Here is a 21,210-nt window from a genome sequence, read left to right as displayed (position 1 = left end):
ATTGATCAGTGTAATTGGTCTGCTGTTTCTATGCAAATAGAGTTTCTTCTACACTCCTCTCCCAGCGTGTCTCCTGCCCAACTCCTAGCAGATTTGGAGAAGTCATACTGGGGAGGAAGGAGAATTCTATCCAGTTCTCCAGTTCTGAAAGAATGTACTATAATCTCAAAAACCACAACTGTCATATGCATTAACTACAAAGACTCTGGACAAACTTGATTATCAGGAGCTCTTTGCGAGTTTGTTGTTTTCCTGGAATTGGGTTTCATGGCCTGCGCTCTCTCTCTCTCTCTCCCACCCCCCACCCCCCAATGTGGATAAAATCTTATAGCAATTCTCCAGTTCTGAAGGAACGTAATCTCAAAAGCCATAACTTCAAAGCCATTAGTGCTATTATAATAAACTGTTTTATGTTTATTTCTTTCAGTTGACATTAGTTTAGATGTCTTGCTATAATGGCTTTATCCCAAAAAGGAAATTATGTGCTCGATTTGGATATACACGGGGCAGAAGAGTAGAGTGTGGTTTTAAGCTTTTGTACAATAGTACACAAAAATCAAGTGGCACATACTGCAATATATATATATACATACATATATATACATATATACATATATACATATATACATATACATATACATATACATATATATATATTCGAATCTTTTTCGAATCTCAGAAGGGTATGGCTGACTGATGAGAACAAATAAGTTTGAAATGCATATCAGTCTCCCTCTAATTCTTTGTTAGCAATCCAAAAATATTTACATATATATATATGCAAATCTTAGGCTGAAAATCCATTTCTATATCTTTTTATCTGGAAGTAAACTAGCTCTTGGCCCTGCATAAGTACTATCCTATTTTATTCTAAGTCTAGAATACCTAAGATTATGCCATTTTATATATAAAGCTATCTGACAGATGAGATTTCAATAGAGAACTTCCTTATTGTGCCACTCCTATGAAAGTAATTCTATTCTATACTGCCACTAATTCTGAAAACATCTTGCCTTAGAAATAAAGGTTGTTCCAATTTTATTTTTATTTAGGCACATACCCAAAAACATTTTGCTCATCCGACTTGTTTTCTTTCATTTGGCTTTGCTTTTTCCCCCCAGTCAGATTTATGAGCCCCTAAAATATTTTGGTTCGTTCTGGCCTTACGTGCTGCAGACTCGGAACAGCTTACTAGCTGGTTACAGTGATATTATTAAAAACCATACCAACAACAAAGAATGAGCAAACAACCAAGATTAATTCTTCCAACAAGAATAAAAAGCATCCACAGTTGGAGATAGTTCAATATTCCATCTATTCATCCCATGCTCTCCAGAACAGCCAGCCTTTTCAAAAACTTAACAAGAAAGAGATAGTCTTGACATCTGAGAGAAGGTTGCCCTGAAGGAGCTGGGGTAGGGGTACATTATTGAAAAGGCATGAGAATACAGTCCCTTAAGGTAGTCTTCCACAGGCACTGGAGGGACTCTTAACATTAATATGCCTTCTCTTGCTCAATGTGCCGGATGGAGAGATTCCACTCATAGCAGGCAAGCTCTGAGATAACCATTCCCTAAGCCAGGGGTCTCCAAACTTGACAACTTCAAGTCTTGTGGACTTCAGATTTCAGAATTCTTCAGCCAGCTATGCTGGCTGGGGAATTCTGACAGTTGGTCCACAAATCTTAAAGTTGCCAAGTTTGGAGACCCTTGCCCAAAGCCATAGAAGATTTTAAAGATGGTGCTCACCATCCTGAATTGCACCAGAATTACAGAATTGATTTTCTGTAAAACTCTGGCTCTGGTCATTTGCAGAGTTCTGGATGACTATCTATCTCCTGCAATGCAGTCAGAAGACCAGAAGTAGGAACTGGTCTCAGCTTTCTAATCTACCTTTTTTTGAAGGAAGCCTGATCTTTGCTTCCTGCCATATACAGTACCTCTCTGTCATCATAACCTCAATTTTTCATCCTCCTCTCTATTTCTCTCTACTTTCTCCTCCCTTCCTCCCTCACGACAATAATGAGTTGCACCATACTCCTCTGCCTCTACCAGGCTTCCATCCATATCCCAAGATATAACACTGTTTCAGTGACTGCTCTTAATCGTGTCACTCTACAGGTATCTCCATAACCATCCACATCACTTCTCACTAACACCCCCTTACCTATATAGTTCCCAACAACATCCCATTCAACTTGCCTCTGTCCTCCCCATTCTGTACTTACTTAGGCCTCAAAGAGAGCCTATCCTCAATTACTGCTTCTCATTTGGGATAGTTTCCACCACTATAGTAATTCCAACCTTTTTCCTGCAACCTTTCTCCCTCTTCCTCATCAATTCCTGTTTCATATTGTTCTCTAGCTTCTGCTTACAATTTTATGGTGGCTTGCTTGCAGGCTGCTCTTGTAACGTTGACTTCCTTTTTAGAACTCACCCTTGCTGACAATACCTGGCACTGCAGCCATAACTGTTGGAACACCTAAGGGAGGGCTCTTCAAACTTTTATTCTTTTATTCTTCTAGCAAGCTGTCCACAATTGTGTTTTACCATGGGAGGCAGCATACAAATTAAATCAATCCATCAAATAAACACATTGTTAATACTGATAAAAGTGTGCCTGACTGAGGAATTCTGGGAGTTGAAGTCCACAAGTCATAAAAGGGCCAAGTTTGAAGACCCCTGACTTAAGGTGTCTTCCTTTTACTGCTGCATCTACTGTAAATGATGTTCCACTATTACTATAAACTTGCTGCCCCTCACTACCTCTAGAACATCTAAGTCAAAGTTGTTATCAGGTTTATCTTTACACGGCTTTCCATTGCCTCAGTTCCTCTCTGCCAACCATCTCTGAGCCAGGTCTGCAGCCAACCTCTATCTTCTACACAGGACTTCAGCCAATATCACAATTCCTGGCTCTCTCAACCTCTCTCTATGTTCTCATATTGTTTGTCTTTTGTCTACCCAATGTTCCATCTGTCTCTGCTCACATGCCTCACTACTCAACTCCAATAAGAATGGCTCATTAGTGGGGAAAACCACCCCCACACACTCCCTTGCTTTCTCCCTAACCATTTTCATTTCACCATATTATCCAGATAAACATATTCCTTTACTCAGTACCATGTTAAAACATAAAAAAGATTCTTTCACTGTTCAGAGCCACTACCTTGTTTACTTATATTTTAATGTGAAATATTGGATATACTTTCTTTTAAATTTAATAATATGTATATTTCATGTTGTATACCCCCTGTGGATGAAAAACATGGCAGTACCCCCTGCTCAGTGCCATAGGACTAAACAGATGTGTAAAGGATTATTTAATTATTTGGTGGTCGAAGATTCTGTTGTAATCCTATACATATTGACTCCAATCTAAGCCCTACTAATAAATGATGAATTGCTCCAAATAACTGCTTATATCAGATCTTAGAACTTATTCAGATGACATTTCAATATCATTCAAAAGCCAAAGAGCCTTCAAAACTGTCAAATTTGAGAAATACAGTGCTGATTAAAAAAAAATACCAGGCTTTCAAGTAAAATTATCTGAAGAATCCTGTAGTACAGGGATCCCCAATCCCCAGCTCACAGCCCACTACCGGTCCTTGAGCCATTCAGAACTGGGCCATGGAAGTCGCTGGCAAGCGCATGCATTCCCCTTGCGTGACAAGGAGGCAAGCGCATGCATGCAAGCAATGCACAAGCAATGGGCGCCAGTGCCCGCCACTCATGCAAATGAAGCTGTGCACATGCCTGTGCACTTGCCAGCTGCTCGCACGGAACCATACCCTCTTCCCGTTCCCCCTGCTGGTCCGTAAAGCCGGAAAGATTGGGGAATTCTGCTGTAGTAAACACTGGATCTTTGATTGAATTGGGTCTTCATTTTGGACTTTACTAACATAACAACACAAGCAAAATACATGCAAACTGCAAAAATATAAATGAAAAGCATTATCTAGGACTGTTAATTTGTATTTTTAAACATCTAGTTAAACAAAATTTAAGTGTCCTTTTTTACTTGACAAAGTCTGAGTTATTTCTGCAGGAAACATAATTCAAAGATCTCTAATTATCTTCTTTTTCCTGTTTTTTTTTAAATAGCATCAACAAACACTAGCACTAGATGCTATCTAGTTTTGTGGTCTTTGAAAGTGCTGTTTCCCAATAGCAATTAAGCACAATTGCACAACAACCAAAGATTAAAACACAGGTGATTGATGAAAAGATAGTTGGATAAACAGGGAGAGCAAGGGATGCAGATGGAAGTACCATTATGATCACCAATCAAGAAAAGCAAATCTCTGATGACTTTGTAACCACCATACCAGAGATGGAAGCCATGATATCCTCCAGACAGAACGGAAATCCTTTTGTGTGTGTGCTAAGCTTGGCCTCCCCAACTTGGTGTTTTTTTACAATGAAGTTCTAAGTAAATCTGGAACTTTTCCTGATAGCTACATCCTCCTAGTGATGAACAGACCCTGCTTTGTACAATCCTGAATTGCCTTAGTGACTGAACCCCAACCAAATGGATTCACAAAACGCACCAAATTATAACATGGTTTATTTGGTTTAGCTTACTGTGATGCATTAACCTGTAATGGGCAGTGTTATGTATCGTGGGTAGACCGGTCAGGACAGATGACAGGACGTCGAGGTTTTAACTAAAGCTTTATTGTGGTTGAACTGAGGAGTCTCCACAGCTCAGCTCCTTTAAATACTGTTGCCGGCAAGCCGGTGTCCAATCCACATCCTTAAAGGGTCCCGCCAGAATGGCTTGACCAATGGGACGGGAGTTAGGATGCCACCTGTTGTTGCCGGGTGTTACACAGCTGACGTTCAGCTGAGCTGTCAGCATAACAATGCTAAACGCTACTATTCAATATATAACAGGCAGGCACAACTCAGCCATGTTCTTTATGCAAGCTCCTCGTCAAGTATTAGAGAAATAAATATATTATGGGAATAATCAACATGGTGTCCTTTGGCTATTTCAGAGTACAACTCACACAAGTGTTTTGCCCTTGCCTGCTTCCTCAGATTGACAGATTGAGAGCATCTGGGCTTCATGCCCAGAGTGGGATTAGCATAGCTTGGGCGGAGGGTTGGACTAGATGACCTCAGGTCCCTTTCAACTCTGTTATTCTATTCTAATGAAATGGTATAGGCTTTCCTGCTTGGGCAGGTGGGTTGGACTAGAAGACCTCTAAAGTCCCTTCCAGCTCTATTATTCTGTTCTGTTCTATCCAAAATCCTTCAGTTTCTATCTTAACTCTTGATCACTACGCCAAAGTGGCTCTCAATTTGTTTGTTTTTCTTCTGTTCAGTTGGGTCCCATTCTTGGAAACTGTCTGGACAAGTCCCTTCAGTTTTGTAGGCAAGGATTGTCAGAAATGATTTGGCATTGCCTCCTGCCTAGGGCTGAGAGAAAACGACTGGCCCAAGGACGCTCAGCTGGCTTTGTGCCTCTACTTATCTACCAAGGGATGCACTCAATCCCGGGGGTGGCATATGTCAAGTACACTGATTCAGTTTCAAAGTTTTCTGCTGGAAGAACTGAAGTACGGTAATCCATGTCTCCTTGCTTTGGGCAGGACTTGATAACTTTCTTTGTGAAATGGATTGAAGACAATGACGGTGGTGGTGGTGGTGGTGATGATACTAGTGGGGGGGTGGGGTGAGGAGGGAGGGAGGGAGGAGCAGTTGGTGATAATGATGATAGAAGAAGAAAAGTATGTGCTAAATGGAGAGCAACCCAAAGACTATCTTCCTGTACATCTGGTGAGAATATTCCTCAGCATTCTCCAGTGACTCTGGAAAGATGCCCATTTGCAAATTAAAGACAGAAATTAAAGTTCTGGAGGCTTAGCTGATCTTATATGATTGCCTGTTCTAGGTGTCTGATTTGCTGCAGAGATTGAATTGATTATCCATCTGCTAGAGACATAGCCTCTCATCCTAAGTTTGCCTAAAAGCAAATCATTTCAGATATGAATAAAATGACTGCTTACTTTCATCAGTATTAATGATGTGTTTATTTGATGGATTGATTTGATTTGTATGCTGCCTCCCATGGTAAAACACAATTGTGGACAGCTTGCTAGAAGAAGAAAAGCAAAAAAAAACACAAAAAAAAACACACACCCAAGTGTCTGACCCACCACCTCCAGTCCATCTATCCATACAATCCTCGGAAGCGCCAAACTTCCCCTTGCATCTGAGGAAGGAAAAAAACCTTTTATGGCTTTCTGAAAGGGTAAAAGGTTGGGGGCTTTATTGTGTAGTGGGTTCTGGGCAGCAGGAAGGACATGGAGACGATGAGTACAGCATGGCAGATCTTTATTCGGTGGTAGTGACTGTACTCATCGTCTCGGCGTCCTTCCTGCTACCCAGAACCCACTACACAATAGTGGCGACGAAGGTGGGATTATTAGCAGAAGCATTGGAGGAAAGCAAGGAAAAGGTAATGATATAGATGAGATATTTAGTATACATACTAGATATGCAACGAGAAATTCTCTCCCTAGAGAGGTGCATATAAGATTTACCAAAAAAGCATTAAGGGCAGATATACTACAGAAGCTGAGGAATGTTAAAATAAAATATAAAGGAAGAGAGATAGTGATGTTAAAACAGATCCCAAGAAGAGTGAGAGACCTGAGAAAGGAATATCAATTTCTGACGAAATGCTTAATTAAAAAAGGGATAAATTTTAGATGGTTAATACCATAAGGAATAATGATAAATTGGCAAGAACAGAGACATAGACTGGACACATTAGAGAAAGCAGAACTTTTCTGTGATCAATACTTTGGGCAGCGAGAAGAAGAAAGGCTGAGAGGGGAAAGAGTAATCAGACAGCAAGGAGACGAGACAGAGAAGCAACGGAGTAAGTATAGCATAGAACAGGAGGAAAGGGTGTTGAGAGAAGGGACAAGAGCAAAAGAGGCAAAAGAGCAAAGAGAGATGAGAATAACGAGAGCAACTATGAACGTGTGTCTGTGTTCGCTTCACCTGGACACATACTGTAACAGGCTTGATGAACCCCCAGGAGGAAGGTTTTGCAGTAGGGCAGGACTTGCTATAGAAAACGCACACTTCCTAGGCCCCATTGGACAGCAACATTTAAGGGCAACACTTATGGGATGTGACTTGATATAATGAGCAGTAGGAATAACCTTGAGGAACATGAAGATGAGCTGCAATCAAGATAACAATCAGATAAAAAATATTTGAGTCCAAGGCAGAAATGTAATTTGAAAAAAACATCTCAGACTTGACCCTCCCTAGTTCTCACAAAGGCAAAGACAGGATTGGGGGGGGGAGCATACTCAGACTTTTGTTTAGACCTCGTTTAGCTATCAATTTAAATGAAATTTGGTTGTTACAGTTTCTGTAAACCCAAAGTGCTGACTGCTCTATTTGGAAGATAATAAAGTTAAATAACTGCATATGATCCAGAAAGTTGTGTTGTGTATTGGGAGCACTGGTGGCGGTGCCCTAGTTTACCTGGATTTATTTTCACTTTATACAAACAGAGCTGTTGAGTTTAATTTGATTTACATTTTATAGTCAAGATACTTGGAGTGCATGAAGATGCTTATGACCAGCATTCAGGAATGCTTGGTATCTCACTGAAATACAAGGAAAAGATTTGAACTATTCTCCTCTTTTACCTTCAATCTCTGCAAGTAGATGTGCATAGGATCAGACTGTGGAAGGTCCTGCTTGACAACCTGTTGCTGTGTACAACTCTATGCACTGAATGCTGTAGGTGTGCAGGTAAGCGTCAGGGCTTGCAATCTTAATTTGGTTTATCAGTTTCTAGCTGCCGATACCCATGAATTATATTGGACCTTCATCTAATTCTTATAAGACCTAAGTAGGGGCTTCTTGGGGAACATTGCACAAAATCCTATAAAATACAGCTCTTCCTTTCTGCTCTGCATTCTGTTTTCTGGACTTCCAATTTAGCATCAACCAGAGACGTTCTCATATAGCAGCCTTCCCAATTGGTGTCCTCATGTGGACTTCATTCCTTTAACTCCTCAGCCACATGAGTATGACAGGAGCTGCAGCTCCACACATCCATAATCTGATTTATTGAAGGCTGTTTTAGTGGAAATAAACAAATAAAAATCCCCTCTATCTCCAACTTCTAGTTTCCATGTCTATTATGTTAAAAGATGTCTCTATGTGTGCATGTCTATGTGTCTGGAGGAGGATAATGCAGAAAAATACCATTGTAAAAATGGTTAATCTATTTAGGCAAGAGTCATAGCTTAGTTGCATGCAGGAAGTTCATCCTCTGCTTTTTTCAAATTAAAAGTATCTCAAAAGTATCTTTAAAATATCTCAAATAGTGCCTCTTCCTGAGGCCTTGCAGATCTACTCATGCGCTTGTTACCTCCCGTCTGGACTACTGTAACGCTCTCTACATGGGGCTGCCCTTGAAGACCACTCGGAGGCTTCAACTGGTGCAGAATGCGGCCGCGCGAGTTGTAATGGGGGTCTCCCGATACTCCCATGTAACACCTCTACTCCGTGAGCTGCATTGGCTTCCGGTTGCCCTCCGGGTGAAATTCAAGGTGCTGGTTATTACCTATAAAGCCCTACATGGCCTGGGTCCGGGCTATTTGAGGGAACACCTGCTGCCGGCATCAAACGCCCTTCGCCCAGTGCGCTCCCACAGGGAGGGTCTGCTCAGGGTGCCGCCGGTGAGAGATTGCCGGCGGGTGACACCCAGGGATAGGGCCTTCTCAGTGGGAGCGCCTGCCCTCTGGAACCAGCTGCCGGTGGAGCTGAGGACTGCCCCCGACCTCCGATCATTCCGCCGGGGCCTGAAGACCTGGCTCTTTGAGCTCTCGGGCCCAGGCTGAGGAGAAATTTTAATTGGGGTTTTAAGTATACAGGGTCAATTTAATATTTTTTAATTTGGTTTTTTAACTTTTGTATGGTGGATTTTTTAATTTCCTGTAAACCGCCCTGAGTCCTCAGGGAATAGGGCGGTATATAAATGTGAATAAATAAATAAATAAATAAGTTGTAATGGTAACTACTGGATAAGATGGATTAGGCCTATATGGAGAGCTCTGTATAACTTTATGAGTATAGGTTCCTATATGCAGTGGTTCATCATCAATCTAATTGTCCAGTTCAGCAATCAAGGAGAAACATGAGAAACTGTGCCACAAAGAAGACCTCCAGCTTGTGTAGGATTTTGGACGGCAGGAATGCTACCCAAACAGTATTGTAAATGATGCTAATATAGTTAGATTCTAAAAGCTCACCAAACAAGAACTATCTGTAGATAAAAAGAATAACAGATTTGCGAGGGACCTTGGAGGTCTTCTAGTCCATTCCCCTGGTCAGGCAGGAGACCTATACCATTCCAGACAAGTGATTGTCCAGTCTCTTCTTTAAAGCTTCCAGTGATGGAGCACCCACAACTTCTGAAGGCAAGCCGTTCCACTGGTTAATTGTTCTCACTGTTAGGAAGTTTCTCCTTAGTTCTAGTTTGCTAGGTTTAATTTTGAAGAACAGACTCAAGGTCTGTTCTTCAAAAGAAGTTGGAATAAGCAGCACAGGGAATAGCAAACTTTACCCATAGGACACTGAATGCACAGGATTGACATGCCTAATACTTAAGAAGTCTTTTATTGGAAGTGCTCATGTGATTCCTCAGAATTATGAACAATCTGGTTTTAGTGGAAATGGGGGGGTGTCACTTAAATTGACGAATTCTATATAAATACGTGTTTGCAGGCATTACATACATACTGCAACATCTGAGAAGTCCGTATACTTTTTTTTTTGACTTGCATATGGCATCTCTGGGTGAGTGCCTTCATGTTATAAACCAAGGAGGTAGGTAGCCTTTGTAGTATCGTAGGACTTTCTTTCAAAGTCTGGCATGAGAATTGTAACAGACCATTATAGACATATAAACAGAATGTGGGCAACAAGGAATTATTTGCTTATGAGCTGGCTGTGCTGAGCTTTAAATAGTAAAATGCTGTTGCCCAAATGTCCCTTTCACTTCTCAACTGTGTTAGTTTACTTAAGCTTAATTAGTTCTCTGCCTAAATCTGTGAAAGTGCATGGGAAAAAGAGGGTGATGAAGAGGGCTATCTCAGCATTCAAATATGCTGAACTCGCAACCATTCAACCAATCCTCTCAGCTGGATTCAGTCTGGTTAAAGGTATCAACAATTCTGAACTGCAGTTTCTAAAAAGTTCTCATGCATAATGTTCATACTGACCCAGACCTGGCTGTGGCAATGACAGTTTTTTGCCTTTAAGAACCTGAAGAACGGAAGTGAATTACCAAACACTCGCTGAAAAGAGGCACAGACTGGATTTTCAAGTCAGCTTTATTCTAAATTCTCCAACATCTCGGCCGTGTCCTTCAGCTAATCACCCACAGAGGAGAATGAAGCAAGGAGAAGGAAAAATAAACAGTGAAAGTTAGTTCTTTTACTTACGGAGCTGAAGCAGCAGTAGCAGAAGCTGAGGAAGCCTCCTCCAGTAACCCATTTTCTGGATCTTGCCAGCAACCAAATCCCAGTTTTGCAGTGCTACTCGGTTCATCCTCTGCCAGCCAACCTATCCAGGGCTTGTGGGGCTCCTCGCTAAAAGTGAAGGGGAGGCAGACCCAGCTGTTTCAAATCCAGCTGTGTGAGTGTGTGGGGTCCGCCCAGGAACTCAAGTTCCTCAGCTGACGAATGCTGGCTCTTTCTGAATACACACAAATATAGGAGAAGGAGGAGGAGGAAGGGGGAAGGAAAAGTTGGCACCAAGAGCAAAGCTTGATATAAGGATGACAACGCCGAGCCGCTTCAGGAACAGGAAAGGGAAAAAAAAAACTTGCCATCCAAAGCTGTGCACGGAGCACCTCATGTCTGTCTCTCATTTTAGCTGGCCTGTGAGATTAAATGTGCAAAACCTTTCTTTGGAAGAAAAAGGATGAAATCATAAATCAAGGCATATCACGCCAGCTCTTTTCCCATCAGACCTCTTTCCATTAGGAAGTAATGTCGAACAGATCTAGAAATTAGGAAAAGCTCTATGCATTTATCACTGTGTCTGCTTTATAGCCCTCATTGCACTTCCGTGCTGCTCTTCCTTGCAGTCACTGCCAAATGCACCTTTTTTTTAGAACAAAGGAAAAAGAAGCAGTAAAGCTCTCAAGAAGAGAAAATACACTCCCCCCCAAAAAACTGATGAAACATTTGTATAACATAACATTGCACAAATACAATGATGTTACACAATCCCACAAACAGCCTGTTTGTCTTTCTATGGAGGGAAAGACTCCTAGAGCCACTATTTTCCAGCTCCAACTTTTTACTTTCAGAATAATAGAGTTGGAAGGGACCTTGGAGGTCTTCTAGTCCAGGGCTTTTCAACCTTTTCACCCATTGTACCACTTTTAAGTTATGGCAACATCCCAGTACCACCAGTCGCCTAGAAAGGTGTCAGAAACGATGACCCCCCCCCCAAAAGAAAAAAGTGATAAAGTACAGGTAGTCCTCGACTTACAACAGTTCACTTAGTGACTGTTTGAAGTTACAACGGCACTGAAAAAAGTGGCCCCCAAGCCACAGCTGAGCAAGACACCTACCTGCCTGCCTGGTAGCACTCTTCCTCCTGTCCGAGGTTTTCATTGTTCTGAGCATTTCTGTTGAGGATTGGCGGGGGGGTGTGTGTTTGGTTTTTATTCCCGTCTCTTGGGTGGTTGCAGCAGGTTTTGGTCACTTCACATGACCCTGGGACACTGTGACCGTCATAAATATGAATCAGTTGCCAAGCATCTGAATGTAAATCACAAGACCCTGGAGATGCTGCAACATTCCAGCTGATTGGCGCTTCTTCTGGGCTCAGCAGAAGCGCCAGGATCAGCGCCAAGCTGCAGCTGGAGCCTAGTGCTGATCCTGGCGCTTCTGCTGAGCCCTGACAGCCCTGCAGCTCCAGCCATCTCTCGCTCAGGCTTGTGCGGTGCTGCCACCGGTTCAGCTCATTCCCCTCCCCTGCTACCACTTTTCTAGGATGGTCGTGTACCACCTGCCATGTGCCAATGTACCACAGGTGGTACCCGTACCACTGGTTGAAAAGCCCTGTTCTAGTCCAACCCCCTGCTCAAGCAGGAGACCCTATATACCATTTCAGACAAATGGTTGTCCAATCTCTTCTTAAAAACCTCCAGCATTGGAGCATCCACAACCTCTGGAGGGAAGCTGTTCCACTGATTGATTGTTCTCACTGTCAGGAAATTTCTCCTTAGTTCTAGGTTGTATCTCTCCTTGATTCAAAATAAGGATCAGTGTGACCTCTTTTCCTCTGCAGCCAAGCATGATGGGATCACCTGGCTTAGGCCCTTACTCCATGGCTACCCTGCCAGATCGCTAACAGATGGCTAAAGGAAAAGAGCACATCTGACTTAGGAGTGCAGGCCACAGGACAAAACAATATGCCCCTCCCTATTTCATGGGCTTGTCACCAGTGGCATTATGTGGATGAACTCTTTGTGGTAGTTAGGAGTCAAGCCTAATTCTGCCCACAGGGTTTTCTCATCCAGCTAGAAGCTGATAGAACCAGCCACTTTCCAGAAATCCTCTCTTTTTCTTAGAGCCCTCGTTATAGTCTGTTTCTTGCTCCATCTTCGGGGTCTCCAGAGAAAAGAGAAATGAAGCTGGTGGGAAATAACTTTTTCTGACTTTCAAAGGGTCGAAAAGACTTTTTGTTGGCATCAGTAGAGGCCTCATTGCTGTGTTTGTCGGAAGCAGATAAAGATGCACGCCTAGGGTATAGCACAGGGGTTCCCAACCAGGCCTGCGAGATGATATTCCAAGGGGTGCGAAAACTTGGGCTTAGAAGTTTCAAAATTATAGTGTATATGCATAATTCATTGCCATTATTTTGAACGAGAGGTGGGAGAATATATCAGACGTCTTCTAGGGGTGCGGGGATAGAAAAGGTTGGGAACCACTGGTATAGCAACATGACTGAAGCAAAGTAGATCTGGCTTAGGTCAATGCCTAGGAGAGGTCACACCCATCCTTATTTGTCCTCTTTTATTTTGTGTGGCATTCCACGGATGATGAAAGATACACATGTCATTAAAAACATACCTGAAAGCTTTGTAATTTTTGCAAAGTGAAACAAAATAACGATTAGACATATTTGTAAGGAACTCAGCCAAGTTTGAGGAAGGCGGATATCAAAGAAGAGTTAGTTTGGTCTGGCTTTTTGTGAGGGCATTTCCATGGCACACATGCTGCCAACCATAGTTTAGCCATGAACCTACTGGCCCTCAATAACCCAGTTGCAACGTCTTTGTACTTTACTTTATAGGGAACGGTTGCTGGAATTGGGTATGTGTAGTTTAATGAAGAGAAGGGTGAGGGGTGACATGATAGCAGTGTTCCAATATCTCAGTGGCCGCCACAAAGAAGAGGGAGCCAAGCTATTCTCCAAAGCACCTGAAAGCAGGACAAGAAGCAACGGATGGAAGCTAGTCAAGGAGAGAAGCAACCTAGTACTAAGGAGAAACTTCCTGACAGTTAGAACAACTAACCAGTGGAACAACCTGCCTCCAGAAGTGGTGAATGCTCCAACACTGGAAGTTTTTAAGAAGAGACTGGACAGCCATTTGTCTGAAATGGTATAGGGTTTCCTGCCTTAGCAGGGGGTTGGACTAGATGACCTCCAAGGTCCCTTCCAACTTATTATTATTATTATTATTTGGGGTTATTGTTATTGTTTCCATTCAAAACCCACAGAAGAAACCTATGAGGAAAACAAACATCCAGCAAATGGTTCTTCTGACCAAAAGCAATCATTGTGTGACATTTGCAGCTAGAAAACAAAGCCACAGATGTGTGTTTGGTTTGCAGCTCTGCTGCTCGGGTAGAGGAAGCATCAGGCAAGCAAATCATGACTGGAAATGTGTGAACATATCCAATGAGAGATAAACACACACCGACAGGCCTCCCTGGGGAACATTTCTGTGCGAAAAGTCTACACTGTAGGGAGCTTCCAACTTCTAGGGGAAAGCTGAGAAAGTGAAGACAATGGCTGAGAAAGCAAAGCCTTGATGACTTCAGCTTTCATTTACACAGTGGAGTTCATTGCACAGTTTCAGTGATAAATCATAATGAACATTTGGGAGGCAGAAGACAAATTACACTGGCTTATCCACGTTGACTCATTCATACTTTGAATGTGAGTATATGCTCTTGCACAAGATATGGGGGGGGAGGGGGGAAATGCCTCAAGACCTAGAAATCGGATCTCATAATTTTTCATTGCATTTCATTCTGAAGTACTAATTACTAGGACTGGAAGAATTGAATTGGTTTATGTCCAGTTTAAGAAAGGAGTCAAAGTTCCTCTTATTTTTTATTTATTATTACATTTTATGCCTACTATAAGGGGACTCTGGGAGTCTTACAAGTTATTCTACTACAGGCAATTGTGTCTCATGAGTCAGTGTGTGGGGGGTTTTTTGTTGCTTTTTTTGCCCTTGGGCGTGAAATTGCCATTGCTTTAATTCTATAGAAATTAAGCAATGGCACGGGGAAGGAAAATGCTTATTTTTGGAACCTGAACAGAATGCCAGATTTGCTTAATTGCCTTATTTGTGACTTATGGCATCTTCCAATCATCCCACCACTGCTGTGCCAAAGCTACAATTGCTTTATGCCAATTTAGCCTTTAGCACTATTAAAGATGGTGCTATGATGACACTTTCAGTCCCTAGTGGAGAAATGACAAAACTTTTGTGTGATGATGTAAACTCATATTGTAGAGTGTGCCCAATCACTCAGTTGATGAGCCATTTAAGCATGTGTGGAAAAACCTAAATTGTTTTTCAGTTGAATGAAGGTGAGTATAAGTGTCCCAGGATAATGTTGTAGGATCTAATCTGGGTTGGTCACTAAGATCAGAGGTTTAGTCTTCCAAGCTTTAGGATTCATGCTGGAGCCCATCCTCAGGGACCTTCTCTCTACTGGAATGTGTCACTCTCTCCAGCATGAGCCCAAAAGCTTGGAAGACTAAACCTCTGGTCCCGATGAGCTATCTATATTGGATCCTGTTTTTCAGTTCTTAGAATACCCTGAAAACCAGAGTGAAAATCTCTGTGCATCTGCCTGTTTCTTAGTATAGCTTCACCTCAATGTTTTATGACATCAGCACATTTTATTTCCAAATCTTTTCCTTTGGAGTCCCTGATGTTTTTTCCAACTGTCATCCAGCTGAACTATTTCCTAATTCCCTTCCATCCAGAATCCCTTACCTGGCTTATCATGGCCAGCTCAATATAGAAAATATTAGGATATTTTTATTCAAATGTGCAGCATATTATTTTACCTCCTTTTACCTGGTTTTCATTTTGTTACCTCTTCAATTCTGAAGATAAACTCAGAAATCCTTTCTGTTTCCACTCCTCTGAATAATATAGTGTCATCCACACACAGGTCCAACCATACTCACTAGTAAGGGATTTATGCAAATCCTTGAAGACTTCATTTCTTACACACCTCCATTCTGTATGCCCATTGTTTACTCCAGTCCTGATTTTTAACCAGATATCATCTCATGAAAGGGTTTTCCCCACTTATTTCATCCCTCAAATTTTATTCCATTAAAACCAAATATTATTCAAGTGACACTTTCACAAAGTAGTGGTTAAAGTCAAATACCACACTACCCTATAGTTTAACATTATTTTTGTTAATTAGATTTGGCTTATACAAGATACTAAGCCAGAAGTCATCCTTTTATAAGCTACCGTGTTCAATCTCCTGCAATGTGTTACGCCAAAAGCAAGCTGACATGGGGCAGGATATGAACAGGATGTGAACCTAATCTTGGATTTACCTCTTCCTGCATTTACCTTTTTTTGCTAAATTAGGAGGCACCTTGAATACTTTTATAGGGACGCGGTGGCTCAGTGGGTTAGGACGCTGAGCTTGTCGATCAGAAGGTTGGCAGTTTGGCAGGTCGAATCCCGAGTGCCGCGTAACAGAGTGAGCGCCTGTTACTCGTCCCAGCTTCTGCCAACCTAGCAGTTCAAAAGCACGTAAAAATGCAAGTAGAAAAATAGGGACCACTACGGTGGGAAGGTAACAGCGTTCCGTGCATCTTTGGCGTCTAGTCATGCCGGCCACATGACCACGGAGACGTCCTCGGACAAGCGCTGGCTCTTTGGCTTTGAAACGGAGATGAGCACCGGCCCCTAGAGTTGGAAACGACTAGCACGCATGTGCGGGGGAACCTTTACCTTTACCTTGAATAATTTGAATTTGGAGTCCTCAAAAAAAACTGACATGCCAATGAATCCAGCATCATGACCCACTTTTCCTCCTCTCCTCAAGGAGGCAAGAGACATAATCTAAAGACACACGAACAACGAGGAAGTAAAAAAGTAATTCTCCCTCCAAATGGCTCAGGGTAGACATTATGCCAGTCACGACTGCTTAATCAAAATGTAGGATCCAAGGCTCAGAGTGAGCTTCCAAACAACCTGACCTGTTTTTTGTTTAGAATCACAATTTTCAGCTGAGGTCTGCTCACTACTGCATCATATGTAAGTGGAGCAACTACAGCAGTGGTGGTTTATTTCTCGAACTCCTCTGCCAAACCAAGTGAATCTTCCCCTAAAGCTTTGGGTTTTTGTTGCCCCCTCCTTTCCATCTTTTCGTGTTTATACAAATTTTTATTCATGCAATCCATGTGGATATCTGGCTTTTTTCAAAAGTCTGTCAGTTTTTCCACATTGGTGTTTATGGGCCAATTTCCCCTCCCATTTATGAGAGAGAGAGAGAGAGAAGCACGTTTTCTTCTGGCTTTAGAACTGGCAGGATCGGGGTACTTTCTTTTCTGTGAAAACTTTCCAAGTTTTCTCTCTCTCTCTTTTTTTTTAAAAAAACCTGTTTGTGTTTCTCTGTCTGGGCGCTTGGCTCAATGTTTGGTTCCCCTCCTGCTGCCTTTGTGGCCTCTGCAATTTCTCTGATCACATGGGGGAGCATCTTTGATGTTCTGTTTCTCAGTCCTCTTATTTCCACAAAGTCTTGGCTCCTTTTGAAAATGCTTTTGTGGATAGAAGGCCACCAAAGTTTATTTGTTTTTAATCACTGACCGGTAGGATTATTCATACCATATCGCTTTTGCATCATAAGCTTTCAATATATTAGCCGTCATTACCATTGTGATAATAAATTAACAATGTGTCCAAGACTCACAACATACCAGGATACAAGAACGATTATTCAAAAAAGATTGTACATTTTTATGTGCATGTATGTGTGTAGAAACCAGAAGAATTTATGTCCAGTTGATAAACATATAGATTGGTCAGCAAAATCAAATTTATTGTACCTTTATTTAAGCTGTCTTTAAATAGATACAGTAAGTATTAATTGTACCAACAGTATTAACTGCTGATAGAAGGCTATTACTGGACAACTACCAGAACTTCCTTGGGAGATTTAGAAGCCATTTTGGCAATCCCATTCAAAGGATCACAGCTGATTAGGAGATTCAGAAATTCAGAAAGGGCTACAGGAGAATAAGGTTGTGCATCATAGATTTTTAAACTGTTTGCCAGAGATGTCGTCTGGGATCAGGTGGCCCTTACTGGCCAGTTCAGAAAGGGTTTGCATGATGACCTCTGAGATGAACTGATGAGGCAAGCAACCCCAGCCACCTTGGATGAGTTGTATCAGTGTTGCATTGTAGAGGAATTGAAGCCGAACTGGGGTGTCAGGGGCAGAGGTGACACACAGGTCTTTCTTTCCTCTTGCTGTTGTGCCCCCAAATTCAGAAATGGAGGAGCCAATGAAGATTGCAGCTGTCAAGATATTTGGACGAGAGTCAGGAATGGTGAGATCTGGCTCTCTCTTTTTATTGTGGAGCCTCCGGGGCCCATTGTCGGAGAGTGCCTGACAAGAAAACCAACAGCAGATATTAGAGCATCAGAACAACTTGCCAGCAAACACCCGCCTTCATCCACAGTGCAAACCAGGGAAATTCCATCTGTCCCTCATGAGAGCTCACAAGAAGGTTCATCCAAAAGATAAGGAGAGCTCATGAAGAGAATTTCCTCTTTTGTACTGAAAATAGATACATGCTGATGATAATAGGTTACCATGATTATAATTATTTTGTCTCCAGGATCTTTCTCTTATGCAGTTAACAGCTGTCAAAAGCACAGGAGGGCCAGATTCTTTGGGTGCCTTTGCATGTAGAAGTGCAGTAAAAAAGGAGCAGGGCATCAGTTGCAGCTGCCATCTTGGCTTGTTTGCTTTGTCCTAAAGATGCCTCTGGGACACAGTACTTTTAAACTTAATTGTCAATATTTTTCTCAAAATAGTTTCTCCTGAACATTTTAGCTTTTAGGAAAAAAATACATGTGTATTTTTTGCTTTTTCTCATGTATGTTGTTGTTAGTTGCGAAGTCGTGTCCGACCCATCGCGACCCTATGGACAATGTTCCTCCAGGCCTTCCTGTCCTCTACCATCTTCTGGAGTCCATCTAAGCTCACACCTACTGCTTCAGTGACTCCATCCAGCCACCTCATTCTCTGTCGTCCCCTTCTTCTATTGCCCTCAATCTTTCCCAGCATTAGGCTCTTCTCCAGTGAATCCTTCCTTCTCATTAGGTGGCCAAAGTATTTGAGTTTTAGCTTCAGGATCTGGCCTTCTAAAGAGCAGTCAGAGTTGATCTCCTCTAGGACTGACCGGTTTGATCGCCTTGCAGTCCAAGGGACTCGCAGGAGTCTTCTCCAGCACCATAGTTCAAAGGCTTCAATTCTTTGGCGCTCAGCCTTTCTTATGGTCCAACTTTCACTGCCATACATTGCAACTGGGAAGACCATAGCCTTGACTATACACACTTTTGTTGACAGGGTGATGTCTCTGCTTTTTAGTGTGCTGTCTAGATTTGCCATGGCTTTCCTCCCAAGGAGCAAGCGTCTTTTAATTTCTTGGTTAGTCCCCATCTGCAGTGATCTTGGAGCCCAGGAAAATAAAATCTGTCACTACCTCCATTTCTTCCCCATCTATTTGCCAGGAATTGAGAGGGCCGGATGCCATGATCTTGGTTTTCTTAATGTTTAGTTTCAACCCAAGTTTTGCACTCTCCTTCTTCACTCGCAACAAGAGGCTCTTTAGTTCCTCTTCACTTTCTGCTATTAGAGTGGTATCATCTGATGTTTCTTCCGGCAATCTTAATTCCAACTTTTGATTCATCTAGCCCTGCCTTTCTCATGATGTGCTCTGCATATAAGTTAAATAGGCAAGGCGACAGTATACAGCCTTGCCGGACTCCTTTCCCAATTTTGAACCAATCAGTGGTTCCGTGTCCAGTTCTCATGTATACTCCCCCCCCAACTCTTATTTAAAATAAATGCCATTCTAATTTGTGAGTGCTTTAAGTGTATCTGGCGCATCTGTAGTCTTTCTTAGGTGTTAGTACAAATTTCTTCAAAAATTATTTTAATGGTTTACCGGTACTTTTATCGGTTCTTGATAAGTTGGAAATTCCCAACTTATTACAATAATTAATATCTTGGTAGAACAGGCCCATCTTGCTTAGGTACATAATTGAAAAAGACTTTGAACATGACTGATTTTACAAACCAAGAGTCATTTTAATGGATGATTGCCCATTATTGCTCAAAATTTATTTCAATTATGGGCGGTCTCTGGGGTGTTTGGTGTGTGCGTGTGTGTATGTGTGTATTGCAACAGGTCTCTTTATTTGTATTTTAAAAGATGAAAATTTTGGAATTTTCTGAATCCAAACCAGTGATACTATTGAAATAATTCCATGAATTCTAAATACATCTCATTATTATTACAGCTGGGCCCTCAAGATGAACTGACTGGTGCTCCACTTTCTCTTCTTAAGGACACTCTTTAGCTTTCTTACCTATCACTATGTCAGCATACCTGTTGTTGAGGTTGCTCCATTTTCTTTATAGCAATTACCTTCGGACTAAATAGTAAGGAAGAATATATTCCCTTGTTCCTTAAGCTATGCTTCAAATATTTGCATGGTTGATTTCTCTACTTAAAAATATTGTCACAGAGCGCCTGGCAAGAAACCCAACTGCAGGCATTGGAGCATCAGAACAATATGCCAGCAAACACCAGCCTTCACCCTTCAAAATGGGCCTGTTCTAAACCTGCATTTAACAATAAAGAAAACTGTGTGCTTAAAAATCCGGAAATACTGCCGGTTAGTAAAAATAACTGGAAGTTTCTATTATCTAAGTTTATAATTCAACTGCATGTTGGAGCAATTCAAGAAATGTTCAGCTAACAGCTTACGGAAAAGCGTTTAGACTGAAGAAAAAAATATGGATTTTTGTGTATACGAAATACTGGAGGAACAAAAAAAGAAAAAGAAAAACTGGATATATTTCCGTCTTCGCTTTTATTATCACTTCTCTAATATGATTGTGTTCGGGGTTTTAAAACGTTTTTATTATATAACGGAGTTTTTTTTATTTTTATTTTAATGCTGTAAGGCAGGGCTCTTCAAACTTGGCCCTTTTATGACTTGTGGACTTCAACTCCCAGAATTCCTCAGCCAGGCACGCTGGCTGAGGAATTCTGGGAGTTGAAGTCCACAAGTCATAAAAGGGCCAAGTTTGAAGAGCCCTGCTTGTAAGGCTTCTGAGGCGCGGAAAGCGAATTCAAGCGCTTCGTTTCCTATTCTGTGAAACCGGGGGGGGGAACTTTCTCGGTAGGGAGTAGCCGGACTGATTGCGCTGAGTAAGCAGAAGCCGCATTTGCCTTTCCTCCAGGAAGCCAGCCTCCTCCCGGTTGAGAGGATAAGAGATGCTTCCCGGTAAAACGGGAGGGGGTAGCCACGCCTAATGGAGCAATCTTGCCCGGTTCTAACGCCGGTTCTGTCCCTCTTTTTTTGTTTTCCTATCTGCCCATTTATCTGAAACTAAATCCCTTCAGGGAGCAGTCGCGGGATAGCGTGAAAGCTCCCAAGCGAACCGCGCAAAACGCGCGAGGCGACTTTTAGCGAGAAAAGGGATTCTCCGCTCGAGAAACGAAGCTGGGAGGGAGGGAGGGAGAGGCGGAGAGAGGCTCGCGCTCCCGCGTCTCTTCTCACACTTCCTCCCCCTGGGCTCCGCCCCGCCTTAAAGAGCTCTGGCGCATGCGCGGAAGCAGCCTCCGAGCC

At 42.2% G+C, this 21,210-nt stretch overlaps 2 protein-coding genes across 2 annotated transcripts in view; both read right to left on the bottom strand.

Moving 5' to 3' along the window:
- LOC308674438 (TGF-beta receptor type-2-like) overlaps positions 1–19,982 on the bottom strand; it is a gene marked incomplete at its 5' end in the record, with an annotated part of 66,473 nt that extends 46,491 nt beyond the window's left edge. Inside the window, 2 exons of the mRNA XM_081338889.1 lie at positions 17,647–17,950; positions 19,962–19,982. Of these exons, the coding sequence (XP_081195015.1) occupies positions 17,647–17,950; positions 19,962–19,982 (325 nt within the window). The remainder of the gene's footprint in view (positions 1–17,646; positions 17,951–19,961) is intronic.
- Positions 1–21,210, bottom strand: part of LOC308668250 (uncharacterized protein) — a 281,434-nt gene that overhangs the window by 121,922 nt on the left and 138,302 nt on the right. The window lies entirely within an intron of this gene.

The sequence above is a fragment of the Vipera berus genome (genome assembly GCF_964194415.1).
Source record: "Vipera berus genome assembly, chromosome: 1".
NCBI classification, from domain to species: Eukaryota; Metazoa; Chordata; class Lepidosauria; order Squamata; family Viperidae; genus Vipera; species Vipera berus.
This window is presented reverse-complemented; position numbering and strand designations above follow the sequence as displayed.